The 18,443-nt window shown below is 53.6% G+C and overlaps 6 protein-coding genes across 6 annotated transcripts; 2 read left to right on the top strand and 4 right to left on the bottom strand.

The window, feature by feature from the left end:
• Nucleotides 1-1,109: 1,109 nt before the first annotated feature.
• On the top strand, nucleotides 1,110-2,420 carry B0H18DRAFT_1129301 (uncharacterized protein; the record flags this gene model as incomplete). The annotated part of the gene is made up of 3 exons (XM_048035409.1): nucleotides 1,110-1,400; nucleotides 1,448-1,971; nucleotides 2,036-2,420. 3 exons carry the CDS (start codon nucleotides 1,110-1,112, stop codon nucleotides 2,418-2,420), a joined length of 1,200 nt encoding a protein of 399 aa, XP_047884740.1.
• A 3,525-nt stretch (nucleotides 2,421-5,945) lies between these two features.
• B0H18DRAFT_860192 (uncharacterized protein) lies at nucleotides 5,946-7,089 on the top strand (the record flags this gene model as incomplete). The annotated part of the gene is made up of 3 exons (XM_048039704.1): nucleotides 5,946-6,069; nucleotides 6,106-6,277; nucleotides 6,348-7,089. Coding segments are annotated over 3 exons (1,038 nt in total), but the record flags the coding sequence as incomplete, so codon positions are not given.
• Nucleotides 7,090-8,411: 1,322 nt separating this feature from the next.
• Nucleotides 8,412-10,453, bottom strand: B0H18DRAFT_1129299 (uncharacterized protein; the record flags this gene model as incomplete). The annotated part of the gene is made up of 7 exons (XM_048035408.1): nucleotides 8,412-8,459; nucleotides 8,517-8,621; nucleotides 8,672-8,812; nucleotides 8,863-9,287; nucleotides 9,870-9,960; nucleotides 10,011-10,100; nucleotides 10,151-10,453. 7 exons carry the CDS (start codon nucleotides 10,451-10,453, stop codon nucleotides 8,412-8,414), a joined length of 1,203 nt encoding a protein of 400 aa, XP_047884738.1.
• A 2,697-nt stretch (nucleotides 10,454-13,150) lies between these two features.
• On the bottom strand, nucleotides 13,151-13,444 carry B0H18DRAFT_837013 (uncharacterized protein; the record flags this gene model as incomplete). Its single annotated transcript, XM_048039458.1, has 1 exon — nucleotides 13,151-13,444. A coding segment is annotated over one exon (294 nt), but the record flags the coding sequence as incomplete, so codon positions are not given.
• A 653-nt stretch (nucleotides 13,445-14,097) lies between these two features.
• Nucleotides 14,098-14,388, bottom strand: B0H18DRAFT_860190 (uncharacterized protein; the record flags this gene model as incomplete). Its single annotated transcript, XM_048039703.1, has 1 exon — nucleotides 14,098-14,388. A coding segment is annotated over one exon (291 nt), but the record flags the coding sequence as incomplete, so codon positions are not given.
• An 854-nt stretch (nucleotides 14,389-15,242) lies between these two features.
• Nucleotides 15,243-18,038, bottom strand: B0H18DRAFT_1129297 (uncharacterized protein; the record flags this gene model as incomplete). Its single annotated transcript, XM_048035407.1, has 13 exons — nucleotides 15,243-15,283; nucleotides 15,338-15,433; nucleotides 15,483-15,793; nucleotides 15,848-15,940; nucleotides 15,986-16,056; nucleotides 16,112-16,264; nucleotides 16,327-16,554; nucleotides 16,612-16,959; nucleotides 17,010-17,168; nucleotides 17,225-17,367; nucleotides 17,419-17,514; nucleotides 17,569-17,745; nucleotides 17,798-18,038. The coding sequence occupies 13 exons, from the start codon at nucleotides 18,036-18,038 to the stop codon at nucleotides 15,243-15,245; spliced, it is 2,157 nt and encodes a 718-aa protein (XP_047884735.1).
• Nucleotides 18,039-18,443: the final 405 nt, after the last annotated feature.

Here is an 18,443-nt window from a genome sequence, read left to right as displayed (position 1 = left end):
TCGTCCGCCTGGGTCCACGCAAAGACCTCCTGACGGTTCCTGCCGCCCTCCTCGAGCGTCGGGCGCTCACCGAGAGTCTGTCCGATCATGAACCAGACTTCCTGGCTCTGGAGGTAGGACTTCATGGCCTCCGACCACTTGGCGTAGTTGGAGCCGTCCAGGACAGGGACCATGTTGAGGAGAGTGTTGGACATGTGTGAGAGTTGTGTGAACGGGGGAAGCGTTGAAGAGCTGCTTGACGAAGGCGACGTCAGCGCTCTGTCACACAACGGACTGCAGCCAAAAGGCGCTGTCCACACACATGGACTCAGTGTCCTCATGGGGTTTAGCAGCGACGTGAGTCGCGCTTGAGACCTGCAGTGTTTCCGCGCATAGTCTCCCCCTGGCTTCAAGCCCGTGAGGGCGATGCCGCAGGTAAGCCAGTGCGCACCGAGTCGCAGCCGTTAAGGCGCAGTACTCAGGCGTCGACCGGGGCTCATAACCTGTTGAGCAGACAAGGTCACACGTAGTGGACCGCGCTCTAACTTACCTGCTTGAAGGTTGTATACTTGAGGCACACAAGTTATTCCGTGAGGAAGAACTGGAGAGAGAGCTACGCTACTGGTGGGTCTTATATACATCTGAGAGACGCTGACTAATACTACTGTATAGTCCATTCCCACGCATGACTTGCTCTATGCGGTAAGTGCGGATCAGCACGTGCAGTGCGATCCGGCCCGTGGAACCCGGCGGCCCGGTGGGCGCCTATACGGTTCAACACCCGGTGGCTTCGCTGCTGCCGCGTCCAACACTTCCACGACCAGTGGACCCGCTCTCAGCCGCAAGGGGAAGGAGAAGGAGGTCAGCTGGGCCGACGATGTACCGCCCACGACGAAGGACCCGTGAAAGCGGACTGCATCTTGGGCGGCCAAGGATAATGGTGCCGACTCGGTGCCGAGGAAGGAGAGATTAAGCAGCCGTCTTCCAAGAAGGCGCGCGGCTCGTCTCCCAAAGTGTTGAGCACTTTCCCAGTGCCGACCACTCGCGAGCAGTGGATTGACATCCGCAACACGTCCACTGTGGGTATGCTTGCCCCGGATCTCACCATCGATCAGGCTCACCGTCTCGGGATGGGATTCCGGTCCTTCTTCGGTTCTGGCTCTGCCACGGACCCTTTCCAGCCCCTGTCTCAGCTTGATGCTGCTTCCCAGGCGCTTGTCCCGGCTGCGCCGGCGTCCTCGAAACAGGTCGCCAAGGCCGCGCCCCCCGTCGCCCCAGCTCAGGCCACTGCGCCCAAGCCAAAGCCTCCCCCGTCTGCGCATATCCGCCAGGGCAACAGTAAGGACGGAGCGAAGACGATCATCATTCATCTCACCCAGTCCCTCTCCGAGTCCATCACACCCATCAGCACGGAGGACTTCGTCAATTGGTTCAACCTGGCCCTCAAGGCTAAGGGAAGATCAATCAGGCTGTCGGTGCTAACATCAAGCAATCCGGCTATCGGGACGTGTTTGTCGCTTGTGTGAACTGTCCTGACCATGATGAGTTCGAGGCGATCACTGCGGCGGTTACCGAGAAGCTTCGCGCGCTGATTCCGCACGATGATGTTGGGATTCAGGTCGAGTACCAGACGGTGCTCACGTCTATGGCAATACGTGACTGCAGGTGGAGTTACAAGGACGCCCGGAACACGCTTCAGAACCGCGGCTCAGATTATTTCTGGAACACGCTGAACGAAGCTGCCAAGGTCGATAAGCACACCCGCAATTTCGTGGAGGCATGCATACCGTTCCACAACTTGCCGAACGCTCGGCTGGAAGGCAGAAACGGAGGAGGCAACATTGTGTGTGCCATTCGTGATGCTCACAGCGGGAGACGCGCTATCGCGCTCACCAAGAAACCTGTCCTCCTCGCTGAACGTGACGGTAACGGACGGGACGTGCTGACAAGGCACAATGTCGAGATCGTGGCGCCGCTTAACAGCAAAACCCCGTGCTCGACCTGTTGGCGCTGGGGCATGGTGCCGCTCAGTGCTCTTCCGCGCTTGCTGCCCGAGATGCGGCGAGTCGCACTACGAAGACGAGCACAATGCTTCTGCGTTGTGCTGCGCCGAACACCGTATCGCGACGGGCGGGATCCCTGATCTCTGCCCTGACGAGCACAAGTATTGCCCTAACTGTCAAGTCAGTGGGCACGGTCCGTCCGACCGGCGCTGCAAGTTCTGGAAACGGAACATGCAGAAGGCTTGGTACGACAACGCGGTCAAGGGCATCGAAAAGGTGGTCGACCAACAGAAGCGCGTCGATAACGCGATTCGCGCCCTCAGAACTAAGGCTAAGCGCGTGGCGAAAGCTGCCGCTGACGCCGTTGCTTCTGGATCTGGCGAGACCCTCGAGGCTCGCATCGAAGAGGTCACGGGCATGCCCGTCGATCAATCCTAAATTTGTACGTTGCCTAAATGTGTAATACACCCGACGCACGTGCTGACCAGGGGGAGCCAGCTCGCTCTTTTCCCCCAGACTCTGACGGCGACTTCAACGTCCCGATCGAGAATATCCAAGAGGCGCTTGATGCGTTCCTCGAGGACCGTGTGGCAGACCCTCAACTGGCTGTCCCTGTAGCTGCTATGAGTCGCGTTGACGATCCTGTAGTCCCTCGTGTACAATACCGTATACAATTTGCTTCTGCCAATGTACAGAAGTCTGCTGAGAATACGCATCAGCTCTTAGAAAAGTTCAGAGATCATGATGTGGTCTGTGTTCAAGAAATTTTCTGGGGTCATATTAAAAGTGTACCGTCCAGCAAATCCAAGGATGGCGACGAGTATGAAAATACCGTTGCACATCGCAACTTCACGTGCTTCGGCGCGTCAAACAAATCCCGGGTGGCAACGTATGTCAACCGGAAATGGAAGGGGGCTAGCCCCCACATGATCACAGGTACCGTGTCGCATCCTGACACGCTGCTTGTAGAAATGAACACGCCGGACGGGCCTTCTCGGTCCTGAACGTGTACAATGACAGCGAGAACATGCAGCGGTGAAACACTGCTGAATGTAACTCACGCTCTGCCAGCCGTCTCTGTGATGGTCGGCGACTTTAATCTCCGCATCCTTCGTGGGATAACGGACACGTCTCCACAAGAACGCCCACCTCATGGCGCGAAGTTGCGGAACTATGGGACTGGCCACGGAGCTCCAGCTCTGTGGGCAATCAGAGGATGGACCTGCCACTTGGCATCCAACAATGTCATGATGCAGCGCGTACCTTGGATCTTCTTTGGTACCGGGTGATCATGAGTAATGGACTTCAAGTCCAGACCCAAGCCAAACACATGAGCGACCATTCGCCGCTCACATGGGCGGTTATTTCCGGACTCCTCCGGAACCTGAAGCGACAATACAGCGGACGGGCGTCAAGGCGCACATCTTTGTACGACTGTTGCCAAATTGATATCACGGCTCCCCACCTCGTGGGAAATGGCTGATGAATCGAACGCACCGGTGACGACCTATTCAATGGCATCACGGCAGAATGGAAAGCTGGAGCGGCCAAACCTGACCGAACCGGACGCTCCAAATCTTGGTGGAACCTTGAATGCAGTAATGCAAGCAGGGCCGCCAGAAAAGTGCGCAAACAGTGCAAATCTCACGTGCAATGGTCCACCATGCACGGAACACGCTCGGGACCAATCCCAGCAATTCCGACTCTATTATGAGTGGCATGAACATGTGCAACAGCGCCTCAAGCAGACGCTCAAATGGGTTCGAGCGGCATCACGCCGCGCGAAGCGCACCTTCTTTGACAACGTGCTGTCGAAGGCCCACCCTCAGCTCATCTCTAATTTGTGAGTTGGGCTAAACCGAGACGGTTGACGCCGGCGCGCAAATTAAGCGCGCTGACGGCACGCCGATCAATTCACAAGCGGAACTCCAAGAGGAGTTCCGTGAACAATTTACGCCTTCTGTCCCGAAGGCAATTGATGAGTCAATCCTGGAGGAACTTCGGTCCTTTGAGAAGCGCTCATTCCCGGATATCTCCAATGAGGAGATATCAGAGAACTTGGCAGACACGTCGAACACGTCCGTCGGGGGTGAAGATCATGTTAATTGGGAATGGGCTAAGCGCATTTTCCACATGATTGAGGAGGTCAGGGACCGCAATGGCAATATCGTTGACGTTGTTCATTGGGGCCCTAAAGTGTATGCTTTTTTCAAAGCATACTACAATGCGTGCATAAAATGCACAAATTCCCGAGCGCGTTCAAGCGCTCCATTACTGTAGTGATTCCGAAGCCCAACAAGCCGGATTACTCTAAAGCCAAGGCATATCGCCGATATGCCTCCTAGCGTCTTCGGCAAGCTATTTGAAAAGATCCTTGCCAAGCGTATGCAGTTTGATGGCCAGAAATACGGCATCTTACACCCATGCCAATTCGGTGGTACTATACACACAGTACTGTTGATGCGGGAATGCAGGTACGCACTTTGTGCATGAAGCCTGGGCCAGGACCTGACGCCATCTTGCTTCTGCTGGATGTGTCTCAGTTCTATCCTTCGATCAATCATACCATGATGATTGCGATGTGAGGAAGCAAGGATTCGCGGATGATCTCTGCGAATTCTTTGCTGATTACCTTGACGGGAGATTCACACGATATCTCTTCAATGGGAAGCTTACAGAGCCTACCTTGACCCCCCTTGGGGTGGGACAGGGGTCTGCGCTCTCTCCGGTGAAGTCGGGGCTGTACATTGCACCGTACTTCACAAACATTATCCGTTGCGAGCTATTGCCGGGCAACGGGACGATTCAGTTCTTCGTCGATGACGGAGCACTTATGGTTGCTGTACCGAAGAACTCTTCGGTTTCGGCAAGAGTCAGGTGGAACTAAACTGTGAGTACTTGCGGAACATGTTCCACAACTCCATCGTGATCTCGTCAGGCTTGGCCTAGGCGTGGAAGCGGACAAATTGGAGTTTATGCACTTCTGGAAAAAACGTGCACCGTGGCGTGTGGATCGACCTTCGGTCCAGACCTCGTGGTACATATTAATGATCAGCCGGTCAGCTTGGTGCCGACCGGCAACATGCGATATCTTGGGTTCTGGTTGGATCCCAAGTTGTCGTTCCGATCGCATGTCAATTTTATGCGAGTAAAGCTGCTAGCACGGTATCTTCGATATCGATGCTGGGAACTCTGTGCGCGGGTTCACTCCTGCACAGAAACGCCAGCTGTACATTGCACATGTGATTCCTCTCATGTGCTACGGCGCCCAACTTTGGTGGAAACCAAAGTGGAAAGGGATTAAGTGGATCGGCAAAGAAATGCAGACCGCTCAATCCAGAGCTGCCGATGGATCACGGGGTGCTTCCGCACCACGCCCATCGGAGCAATGGAAACTTTAGCCGGACTAGTGCCGGTGATGGTTAATATTACCCGATACATGGACCGCTACGCGCTCCGATTCAGGAAACTACACGAGGGACACCCTACAAGGGCAATCCTCGGTAACAAGTGGATGACCAACTCCACCAATGTCGAGCATCCCTTCCCAGAAGGGAAGCGCAAGTCTGCCAAGACCCCATTGAGGGCCTTGGCAACATGGGGCTAGCATCGAACGAGGAGTTTTCGCTCCTTAGCGATCTAGCCAGACCGGGGGATCGGCTCGTCGACATTGATGACGAGAATCGCATCACCCATATGTTCTTCCAGCTTGGCAAAAGAGACAAGCATCGAGAAGACATTGACGTCGGTCCAAGGAAAAAGGACAAAGATGGAAAAATTTCCCAGGCCTTCAAAGACTGGGTTAAAAACGTTTGGACACCCAAGGTTAATCGCCTTGAGGCCAATCCAAACACGGTAGTGGTGTGGACCGACGGGTCTGCAGTCACAGAAAACGGTGATCTTGACTGTGTACGAACTGGATCGGCGTATGTCATCACACGTCAATCCAGAAAGGTAGAAGGGGGTGCATTTAATGCAGGCCGTTCAACGAGCTTTGACGCCGAGGTCATGGCCTCGGCAAAAGGGCTAGAAGTTCTCGAAACCTTAATCAAGGACGAGGACGACACCATTGTGCTGGCAAGTGATAGTATATCAAACTTGCGGCGCATCATTAAGCCTGGAGACGGACCAAGTCAATTGGTCGGAATCAAGGCTAACCTATCATTGAAGCGGATGTGTGATGGCCCCAAGCGTCGCAAAATCATCTTCCTGTGGAGCCCATCTCATGTGGGCATAACGTGGAATGAAGAAGTCGATCAAATGGCTTCGGATATCACGGAAATGCGAGGCTCCCTGTATCCTCGCACACCTCATTTGCCTTCCGACTCCAACAAATTCGGAAGGAAATGCTTCATTCATGGGCAGAGCTTTACAAGCATCCAGACATGTGCAGCGGGTCAACGTGGCGGGTATTCCAGACCCGTCCATTGTTGCGCGACCTAATGCCTATTTAGGCAAGAAATTCTGGTGGCACAAGGAATTGACGCCCACCAATGTTCGCAACCGTACCTTTATCTTCAGGAAGGGGTTGTCCGAATGGGGTAACAACGCAGACGCTGCTCGCTTCTGTCGTGTTATCACCAATCATTTCCCTTGCGGGGAGTTCAGAGAGCGCTTCAATCTCCTTGGAGATGGGAACGCATATTGCATATGCGGTCAGGGTGGCCATAAGGAAACCCGTGACCATATGCTCTTCGAATGTCCTCTTTGGCTTCGCGTCAAAAAGCATTCTCATAGTCCCTTCATTGGTCCCTTCGGGTGGCACCAAACAAAGAAGGACACTTATTACTCACGGTTCCAACGCACTTGGAAGCCGTCTGATGTTCTTGACTTTTTGAAGTTGAACCCATGGGTCGGGTCCTTCGAATGGACCGAAATTCTTGCGAAATGCAAGGACGACCATGCTGCCGGCTCCAAGCGCACAATGGCTTGGGCCAGGCTTAACGCCCACACCGTCTGGAAACAACGGAAGTGGAAAGAAGTGCTGAACCATATGGGTAAACCCCCGCAATATGTCAGCGTATCAGACAAAGAGGTCGAAAAGTTCATTGAGACCATCGATGCCAAATGTGAGTGTTTTGCGCTCGAGTTATTCAACACGTGGGAGGCCTTCAACGCTGAGGGTGGTCTCTTGCGTGATGATTCGGAAGAGCTTGAGCTCTCCCTTGCCGGTGATGTTCCCGGTGACCGACACGGGATGCGTGCCCTGCCACACATCCCCACGCCGGATTTAGACACGCTGCTAGACCCCGAGCTTGTACTAGTTGCAGACTCGGCGAGTCAGTTGTTAGACGCGTCACAAGATACGTTGGAACGGCGAGTGGCACGCGATCGCATGAATGCGATTGGCGCCCAACCCGATGCCCGACGGAACCCGCTGTACCTCACTCCGTCGCCACAGGGCGGGTGAACAAGTATGGCCTAGACTATATATGGCTCCACATGTACGTAGCGTACGGAGGGTAAACATGGAGAATAAAAAAAAAAAAAAAAAAAAAAAAAGACGCCACCATGGTCGGCCCGTGACGCCGAGCTTACAAGCGCCTGTCCGTACCTTCTCCTTTCCGGCCAGTCTACACTAGTGTCTTGAATAACCCCTCGCCGTTCTTTGGGTAGATACCACCACATTCTCAACGCGCGTCGCTCGATGCTCTCAGGAGTCCTCGTCCAACCAGACGCGCGATGTATACACAACTTGCTAGCTGCTAATACATGGGACTCGGCTCGCGCACATCCTCCGCAACCGCTGTCCGACACCGGAGACATGTGCCGGAATGGGAACGCCCTAAATGGGGCTCAAATGCTTTCCCAAATTGTGACCGATAGGACGCAATTTGGGGTCAGCGGATATTCGAGCCTAAAGTATCCATATAAGGCAGGATATTGGCCCGCCGAAAATCTCGGGCGTAAACGTAGAACACGGGACGGGCGTGTATTCAAGTTAAGAGACGACGGATAAGGGGTGAGACAATATGCAAGACCAAAGTTCAAAAACGGGATTACCATACGAGGCCACCGTAAACTCGGCCGAGAATGCTATCAGTAGGTTCGTCGTAAATGGTGTCTGAAATGCAAAATATACGACACTCGTAAATTTTGAATTTGGGCTCGTCGCGTATTCGAGCGCAAATGCTGGGCTTAGGACGAGATTTGGGCAACTCGCAAATCTCGGGCAGAAATGCTGGATTTTCGGCGGCCCTATATGAGCGTGTCAATCATAGCCCCCTGAGTGGCCCGCTGAGCGGCGTCGTGATCGTCCATTGTCGTTACTTACAAACTTACAAATCTTTACTTACTTACCACCATGCTTACCGAAATTGCATGCTCATCGAGGCCATTCGGTGTACCGTTCACTCTGGCCCACTTCTCAGTGATCAACGACAACCCAATGCATTAACACTGTCTAGAATATCACTATCCCTGCAGTTCCTACGAGGCAGCACTCGCCCCAGCGCAATACTTGCATGCATGTGTCTCCTGCAGAGCAAGGCAACAATGTCAAGACATACCGAACACTTTGACGGACTTGCTCACCACAACTCTCAAGTATCCGTTCACGAGTAATTCTTCGAGATCGTCATGTTCGACAATATGAGGCCGATAATAGTGGAAAGGCTTGAGATTAATTGGATCGATGACCTACCCTCTTGTTCAGTCATTCACCACACCACGAAACAGCGAGAGAATACCTGTAGACAACCCGCGACACCAAGTAGCTTCTTTAGAGATGGTATGTCTAAATCACCGGGTGCAGGAGGTTGGAAGACGAGCGCCGCAATGACGTCCCAGTCACCCGCACAAGCGAATAACTTGACAGTGAATGACGCTGTCTACGCGATAATGAGCATGTTGAATAAAGGTACGGAACATAGCTTCTAACCTTGTCCTGTACTGGTATGGGCAGTCGCTTGCGTTGCTGTTGAGTATTGCGCTCGCGAGGCTTTGGGGAATTGACCTCAGCAACATCTTCAGCAGACGTCGGCTGAGTGGTCGTAATGGGCTGAGATGGCGCGGAAGATGGCACACTAGTCAAAGCCTGAGAGGTAGAGCTCTCCGGAGGCCCCGCACTCGTACCCTTGGAACGAACGAGTACAATTGTGCGACCATCCTGGACGCGCATACGCTTTATGACACGCGGGTCGTTCGAGACGTCCTGGGCTTCTTCATCTATGGCAGACCTCTTAAGACGTGTTCTGCTTTCCGAGTGCGAGCCCTTCTTGCGCTTCACGGATTCTGGTCCTGCGACGTCGTTAGCCCTCCGTTTGCCATCCGTTGGCTTCGCAACGTCATGTCGTCTCTGGCGAACTATTAGCGGGAGATCAGCTATTAAAGCAGTAGAATACGAACATAAAGGTCAAGTGCACGGCAGTAGTCAATCCGGAGGGCTCTACCCGAGCGTCCCGTGCCATTCACTGACAGTTGTAAACGTTCACAGAGGGGGTGTGCGATGGTAAGTCGCAGAGATCTAACGTATGTCGTGGTGCATGCAGACGACAAGAGGATTTCGTGTACGGTGTCGAGCTCATCCTCAGTCGCTGTCACTGGCATGACATCGTCAGTGGGAGGTGCGGTATACTTAGATCGGCTGATCACTTGCCTCACTGTCTATGTACCACAATACCACGATACTCACTTTATTGTTGTGCGGAGCACAATAGAGAGTACAACCATCACAAGAACTCTCGGCGGCACCGCGATATAGCCGATCACTAACCCATGGATTCTTTCCGTGTTGGATACAAAATTTAAGTACGAACGTCTATGTAACTGTACGAACACCTTTCAAGAAACAGACACATGAGAACGCGAGTCGTAAGTGACAATCACTAAACCTTGGGGCGCAACGAACGTACATGGGGCTTAGATGCGGATCCGGTTACTTCGCACGCTGCGCCTTGTTCTTCAAGTGAGTCTTGAGCATGTCGCGAGTCACCCAATGATCCTCGTAGTCCAGCAAGACAGGGAAAGACTTCGCGGCCTATTATCGTCCTTGAGCCGGCGCAAATATGGGTAGTGGCATGTACATACCTCATCGCACACGGTCTTGATGGCCTCTAGAGGTTGATTGCTGAGACTGATTGGTTTCATGTGTTTCGTGGCCAAGGCGGCGACCCTATGCTAGAAGCTAGTGAATATATCGCCTAACGCGGGCTGGTGGCATATCACACCTGAACTTTGCCGTACAAACCGTCGGGCCACTTCAAATCAGAGGCAAGCGTATAGCCACCTCTGCCAGGGCGAGCGACTTCACCGTCCGGCTTGCGAATCTTGGGCCGATCACTGAGAACGACCGTCTCGGTGGCAGGGTCGAACATTCTGTGCGGGGGTGGATTTTCAGGCTCGAAATCCATTTCCAGAGCATTCAGGGGGTGAGTGAGCAGGTGTTCTGCGGTGAAGTCGATTTGTAGAGGGAACGTCGAGTACTGGCGCCGAACGAGCTGGTGGGCGGGACGATGCGAGAGGTGAGCCATGGCTATGCGACTCGGGATGGAGGCGATCTTCGTATGCACCAAATGATATAGACTCTGAGCGCAGCCGTCACTCAGACAACAGTACGAGAACAATGAGAACAATGGACAATAACGCACTTTGTCTGTCTCCGGGCATTGCACCGCTTGTAATATCGCTTCCTGAAACCGCATGTCGCCTCTGCCAAAACAGGTGCACGGAGAAAGACTCACCTTGGGACGATTCATCAGGATCATCTCCGGTCAACATTGATTGATCAATCAGCCGTCCATGCTACACGAACTCTTATTGTTCGCTGGAACCGACACTGCTGACTCGAGTCGGCACTGCTGTGATCGCATTAAAGATCTACACTACTGGAACGCAGTCCCGACTACGACATCAATAGTAAGTGATATATTAACTATTACATTGATAGTATGCTACCATGCTACATACGCTACACTAAGGAGGGCATTCGCGACGTGGTGGATCGAAAGGAAGAGAAGTACCTTGGGACCGCTCAGACGATCCTGGGTGCGTTTAGGGCAGGTGCAAAGCCGTGGCAATCTCCGGCGGGCCGTATGGCAGCTGGTCCTAGGACCGGTTGGCCCGGGCGCTCCGAGTTCTCGCCTGCCCTAAACGGGCGGTGACTGATAGGGCGCTCAGCACCGCTACCGTTTCCTCTTTCGCACTCTCATCGTCCCGAGTCATCTTACTTACACGGGATGGGTAGCGTAGTACTTCAACGTAGTTACATTCGAAGTAGTCGATCAATAAGCGATTGTGAGCCTGTATAGGCTCATAACAGAAGTATGAATGGGCTGTCGTATAGTGATGGTATGTCGGTAGAACACCAGTCACAGAAGGCTTGTATGCCTGATGACTGTAATAGCTGCGTAATGGACGGCGTACATACCGATGCCCGAAGCCATTCAGTGCTTAGTAGGCCTGCATTTCCCCCGCGGTAAGAAATCGCTAATCGTAGTATGCTGAAAACTCACCGTCGCTGTAGACTTCAGGACATATGTCCCGTCGTCCCAAGGCTGAACGATTGCGTGATGTAACTCCCGTACTACAGGAATTATCTCCATGGTCCTTGACGTCGTGCGAGACCAAATACTGGCTCCGAAATCAGGGTACGCGAGGAACGGATCGACGACCGACGGTGGGCGGGGCTGGAAGCGTTGGACTGCGAGGAGCATATGTCCAACAAGATGCGGCCGTGAGTTGTCCAAAGCTGCAACCGCGAATATCTCACGTATAACACCAGGAATGAAGGCGTCGCCGTGCGTGGCTGGAAGAAGATGATGCCGCCCGCCTTCCCCTCGACGTACTTTGAGTACGTTAGACCAGAGAAGGTATAGCGATTATGCATGATCGCTCTCCGTCCAGGCGTCCAGTCAGGTAAGTCGACCTTTATCGCCGTCTGCTGGCTCACCATGGCCTCGTAGTAGTGTTTGTCGAGTTCTTTGAATTTGAGGTAGTTGCTGATCTCGTCTCCCGCAACCGTGGCTCCGACGCCATTGTTTGGTAGAAGTTGCGACATCAGCGTACCTCGAGTGTCCGCTTTGAGAAGGGATTCCATCAGCGGCCGGAGTCGTTGCAAGGCGTCCGGACACGCCTCTTGCTGCACGAACGACTTGATATTCGCGGCCGCACAGAACGTATCCAGCATGGTGCGATCCATTTGACCTGACATTATCGGTGAGTACCAATGTATGACTCCGCAGATAGGACGTACTCCTCACCTATCTTTCCATTAGTGTTCACCTGTTGCAGCAAACCGATCACCCGTTCAAAGGGGAACATCCACCAACCCGGCATGGGTCCGAAGCGCATGAGAAATTCTGGTATGTGCATCGCTTATGATGACTGGGCAGCAATGATAGATCAGGTCTAATGCGCCGAATGCCAGTGAGATACGCAAGCATATGTGCGGCGTATGCGTTCTTGTGCTGCTCAGACGTGCGGTATGATACTCCCTGTCGGATGGCACACGCAAGTCGCATCGTGTTCACGGCAAGGTCGTGTCTCGTCTTCTCCGTTTCGTTCAGTCCTGCAGTGTCTGACGCGTACCAATGTTTCATCAGGTAAACGGGAAGTTCGAAGTCGATCCCCGCCTTCCACTGGTCAGCCTTCAATTTGCCGTGCGCTTTCGTCCCGATTCGTGCAGGCGGGCCCGTCAAATGGCTAGGGCGCATCGTGCACGCTATTTCGGACTGCACGCGCAGGAGGTCGTCTTTGGTGAACAGTGAACGTGGTCCGTCGGTACTGTTCGACGCCGCGACCTCAGCGACGAAGTCATCCCCAACGATCTCGGAGAGCGGCAGAACATTCGGGCCATCTTGAGGCGGCTTATGTGTTCCTGGTGTCGCTGCCCTGGTATGTTCCTGATATATACTCCATTAGCTGTCGTTAACAATGATTCAGCGTCCACTCACGAGCAGGGCTTCGGAAAGCGTCCGTTTCTTCACCTTCCTGTATGAAATCTTCGAGATGTCAACACCGTACCGGCGACAGGCTTCCCACAGTACTGCCTTAGCGAAGCTTTCCAACGCTTTCGAGGTGCAGGACTTGGTGAGTTTGCCATCCAACTTGGCCAGCGCTTTCTCCGTTGACACGTCGACATCAGGTTCCGCCACGGCACCGTCACCGTCCTCCTCGTCAACGGGAACATCCATGCCTAAGATGACGCGGAAGTGGTGCTGTACGACACGAAGGAAGAGAGTGTGCATGCCGTCGATAACCACAAGCTTCGTAGGATCCCAATATGACAGTCGCCAGAGTTCTGACCAGCGGACTCCGTGCTTCTTGTAGAGCTTCTTCTGCGTCGTCTTATTAGGTGCGTCACGCCAAGCTATCGCGTGCTCAAGCAGCTCCTCCCTAGTCTTCATCGTCCAGGTCTCGGGGTTCACGTTATTGATATCTTCTTTCGTGAGTTTGCACAAAGCGCAGAAGCAGTGCGCCGCATGTGACGCTTGTCCGGAGACCTTCCGGCTAGCAGGGAGGTCGTTCACGCCTGTAGCAACACCGGAATGGACTCTGCGGCCCCTCGGATGTTGATATGTACGTGAGTACCACACGCCCCGACTCCACGCCGTGTCCAAAGTGTTGACGAGGGGGCGCAGGAAGTGGTTCATCTGGTCGTTTGAGGGTTCCGGGTGAGGCATGATGCCGTTCACGTACACGAAAGTTGGCTTGATGCGCAGACTCGGAGGTAAGAGCAAGCAGATCATCGCGATGGAGCCAGACGAGACTGATTTTCCTGAGATTTTGTTGAGATATGGGTTGAACCAGTCCACGGAGAGTGACCACAGCAGCAAGAGATCGTCGTCACCAGCAGTAGGTGTCACCGTGTCTCTGCCTTCCACCGATCGCACATCTCTCTGACACCTTTCGCCTGTGATATGTCACACAGCGCTCCCGTCCTGACCATAGCGAGGCTGCTACGGATCGCGTCCTCGACGCCTGGTTGGCTGAGCATCCGCCCGACGAAGCTATCGAAGTCTTGGACTGGGAACGGGTGAATGGGGACGCGTATACTTTCGCTGTTCCTCACTCCGCTCTTCGTGAGGCGAGCATTGCATGGTTCGCTGGTCGGCCACGGGCGATAGCTGCAGCGGCGTGGATAGATAGGTAGTTTAGGAGTGCCGGGGGCGTATGTAGGCTCGTAAGTCATGGAGCAGACGGGGCATGCTGCCCAGTCGGTAACGATGGGATCCAGGTCGAACAGCCGTCGCACTGTGCGGATGTCGGTAGGAAACTCTATAAGGACCTTCTGATCCATGGGACTAGGTGGTCCATTCAGTCCGATGGCCATCTCGCTGAACGTTTTGAGAACGTGAAGCGTGAAGTTGCACATTTGGCGCGTGACGCCTCCGAGAAGTTGCAGAACGAGGGCGAGGAAGATCGCGACTACCACAAGTGGGTTCGATTGCTTCAACGGATGTTCATACAACACCGCTTTACGTCGCGTCAGTACGCTGGGCAGCATTCAGATTGTCCAGAGCACTCACTCGTATCAACTACACGGACAGGACCTTCTGTGCTCGTAGGGGTCGGAATCAGGGACACCTCCCGGAGCATTGCTGCCACGGTCGCGATCTGCGTTTCCAGCCGTTCGGTCATGCCCTCGCGCTGGAGTACGACTTTTGGGTCAGAACTTCCCTGTGCCAGGAAGTGCACGGTACGTTGCGCCTCCATGAACCACATCAGGAAAAAATGAGCTGTCTTGTATGCCTTGTTCAAGGTAGAAAAGGCACACAAGGTCTAAAGACAAGTGACTTACTTACCTGTCTATTCCTAAGGTCGTAAAGTGAGCTCATGTACTTGTCTCCCTTGTTTTAAAGCCATAGTTTTTGTGTTGTCCACTGCACAGAGAGCCTTAACAAGGGCTTCAAAGACGTGACTTGCTACCGCTAATTTACTTAGCCAAAAGGGTGCAACTCAATCCCGTGCACCGGTGGCACCCCGATTTATATTCACCACCAGGGCAAAATATTCATTGACTGACAACGGACACATTCACTCTAGCTACTACTACAAGTACAACTGTGGATAGGATGAGCAACAAACGTAACTAAAGACGATGCAGTACTACTACGTGCACCGCCGTGACTTCGTGAACCGCGCGTGGCGCAACTCCGAGAACTGAGAACTTCCTTCCAAGGTTTGAGGTATTGAGGACGGACATTGGTATAATATTGTACCTAGAAAAGTCGGTCAGAATCAGTCGTACGAGCCCGTAGTTAAGTGGTGATTTGAAATATCATACCCTTGGAAGACCTGGCGAGCAACTTGTGGAGGCGTTCACTCGACAACATCATCATCCTGCTCTTCAGGCTGATTGTCTACGTGTGATAATGTCGTCAACATGTTGCCTTGAAGTTGTAAAAGATCCTTACCACCGCTGTTCTCGCGCCCCTTTCCATCATCGCCTTCAGGACCCAGCTCGTCGATCTCAGATGGCTGTTCATGAGCATCCGAGTCACGGTCCTTGTCTGCGAGATTCTTAGAACCTTATTGCGCACAAGACGACTCTAGCATTACCTTGCGTGACCGCCGCTCTTGTTGTCGAAGTCTTAGCAATGGCAGATGTCTTGGCGGACGGTTTCGCGGACGGCTTTGCGGACGGCTTTGCGGAAGACGACGGCTTGGCAGAAGAGGACGGCTTCCCAGAGGAAGATGGCTTTGCGGAGGAAGATGGCTTCGCGGAGGAAGATGGCTTCGCAGACGCCGGGGTGCTGGACGTAGACGCAGGCTTGACGAGCTTCTGGAGCTCAGCCGCAAAGTCCGTGAAATCGCCGTCCTGGTCCTGTTCATCTTCGGACGTGTCCACACCCTTGCCTTCGATCCGGGTGCTGGGATGTTGTGATATTAGTGAGTATTGACCTAGAAGTCTCAGACGGACATACCTGATCCGACTCCACAGGAATGTCTTCATGTCCTGGTAGTAGTCGGGGGCGCTGGTGGATATGGCTCCGAGCACCGACATGAGATTATTCCACCTGTCAACACGTTAGCCAGTGAACATGTAAGTGGTACAGTCTTACTTAGGAGCATATTGCTTGTTGGAGAATGAGACCGGTGTGCCAGTCGCTGTCTCCCTCAACGCGACCTCGATCTTGATCAACCGGGGTCTTTGTCAGGATCTCACAACTAGGGACTAGAGCACTCACCGAATTGCAGACGAGACAGATTAAGTTGTCGGGCACGTCGCTGAAACGTTCCACCGGCATACTGGCTCCGGAATGGCCTTGAAACCACTGCTGCACCACAACCTCCGCGATCGCCGGGTGCCTGAACGGAAGCTGTATCTTCACAAAGCTCTCCTGGGTCCACCGTGCAATTGGTTAATAAAATTGTTCTACGTGCTAAAACCCTGACTGCTTACCTTCGTGTCCACTCGGTCCTTCCGCCAGACAATGTGCATGTCGCCGAACACGAAGTTCGGAATCTCGAGCCTGGTTGACTTCGACTTCATGGGGTGCGCCTTAAGGAGCCAGTGTGCGATAGACATGCGTTGCTGTGTTGAGAGGGTATTCATACCGTACGCGTGCTCAATGACGGCCTTGGCTTTCTTCTTCACCTCGTTCCGCAACTGCGATGCCGTCGTCCATACCTGCAGCCACTCGTCGTGTGTCCAGTCAACGGTCGATTATTTAGATGGACCACTCACCACCGTATATACCCTCTTCGTCAGCTCATCGCCATCCTCGGGGTCCTGCAACATATTGTAGCCGCTCTTCAGGGTCTTCACCTTGTGCCCCTCCTTGTCGCGCGTGTCGCGGGCTTCCTTCAGGGCAGTGCTGACAGCGTCGAGGTTGGTACTGAGGCGAGAGCTGGAGACGGTCGCGTCACTGGTCCACGCGCAGTTGAGAGTGAGGTAAAGACGGAGGCAGTTCTGCGCGACGTTAACGAGAGGGCGAATATCGCCAGGCAGATCGCCCGCCTTGATTCGCGGACGAGCCTTGACCCGAGCTACTTTTCCTGTGGCTTGTTTCTTTCCCTTTGATTGTGTCACGTCCTGTGCTGCAATGTCGATAACCTTCCCTGTAGATTCAACACCGGACTCACCACGACATCGTCCGATCCATCCTCGTCGTCTCTAAAATCCTCAATCCCACTGTCCTCGCTGCTCTGGTCAGATATGATCTTGCCCGAGTGTTCGTCATCGTCATCGTCTGAGTCCGCGGTACTGGGCAGCTTTGAGATTGCCTTGCTCTTGCCCTTCGCCTCCGGCGATGACCATAGGTCAGGACTTTGCAAATTTACCAATATTAGCGACTTACCGAAACATCTATCCTCACGAAGGCCTGCTTCTTCAATCGGCCGACCTTACGGGGTGTTTTGACAGGGCTTTTGGCGCGGCCTTCCGACTGATCGGATGCGGTCTCATCATCCTTGAGCGCAAGTCCACCCTTCCTACGAGAGCCTGTGCATGGAGTTAAGGATTGATAGACCGATGCGTGCAATAAACATTTACCAAGTGACTGAACAATCCTCTGCTCGCCTTCATCGGACACCACGGCGGTGTCCTTGCGTTTGTTCTTGGACGCTTCCTTAGTAGCACCGCGTGTTGCTGATGTGCGATGTAAGGAACAAAGTCGAATGTAATAGTTGGGGTGCTACTGACCATGCACGGGCGAGGGGCTCTCCATGTGAGCGTCGGCCTCGAGGTCGTCATCCTCCTCTTCTGCATCGTTCGCTGGCTCCTCCACGTTCTTCGATTTTTTGCGTGCCGGCTGAGTTTCGTCATCTTCGGTAGCGGCTTGTTCTGCGTCAACTAACGCCTTCGCTCTCTTGCGCACGGCTGCGTTGGCACTGAAGTAAGCGATCACGACCGTAATGCGTTGCACACTCACCAGTTTGTTTTTCCACTACCTGTTTCTGCTTGGTCGCCGTCCTTCGTTTGAGAAGCTCCCCGAGCATCTTCTCCTCGCTTTGAGACAAGGGCATCGCATCGCCATCCACGTCGGGAGACGCCGCCTTGGCTGAACTTGTTGCCCCCCGCGTCACTTTGCCCCTTGTTCCGCCGGGCTTCTTGCGCTGCGCAGCGGGCAGCTCCTCCGGCTTGGTACTCGAGCGCGTCTTGCGTGTAGCCATGGTCGACAGAGCCAGAGAGAGATCGGATAGCGGGTCAAAACGAGACGCCGACCTTACCAGTTCAACTTCTTCGTGTGCACGGAAGCTCGCATAATATTCCCACAGGGCGGAGAGCCGAGGCAGAAGCTTAAGGTACTTGTAGACAAGTGATCAAGTAAAAGTGACCGAGCTGTGTGAGGATCAACATACTATAGCACGGTACGCACAATTGGTCTAAGGAATTCCGTGCTACGTCTAGCGAAAATGAGTGTTAGACGACCACCCGTTACGGTCGCCTAGCCTCCACGTAGACATTTCCTTGTCAGTATGTAGCACAATCGACGCTCTAGTGCCCTTGTAGTGCAGGTTATAATGAGTGACCCGGCAAGACGGAAAGACAGCAAAGTCCCCGTTCTGGACTGGTAG

This window comes from Fomitopsis serialis (assembly GCF_022376445.1).
Source record: "Fomitopsis serialis strain Sig1Antser10 chromosome Unknown B0H18scaffold_383, whole genome shotgun sequence".
Classification (NCBI taxonomy): Eukaryota; Fungi; Basidiomycota; class Agaricomycetes; order Polyporales; family Fomitopsidaceae; genus Fomitopsis; species Fomitopsis serialis.
Note: the sequence above shows the minus strand (reverse complement) of the source record. Positions and strands in the feature narration are given on the sequence as shown.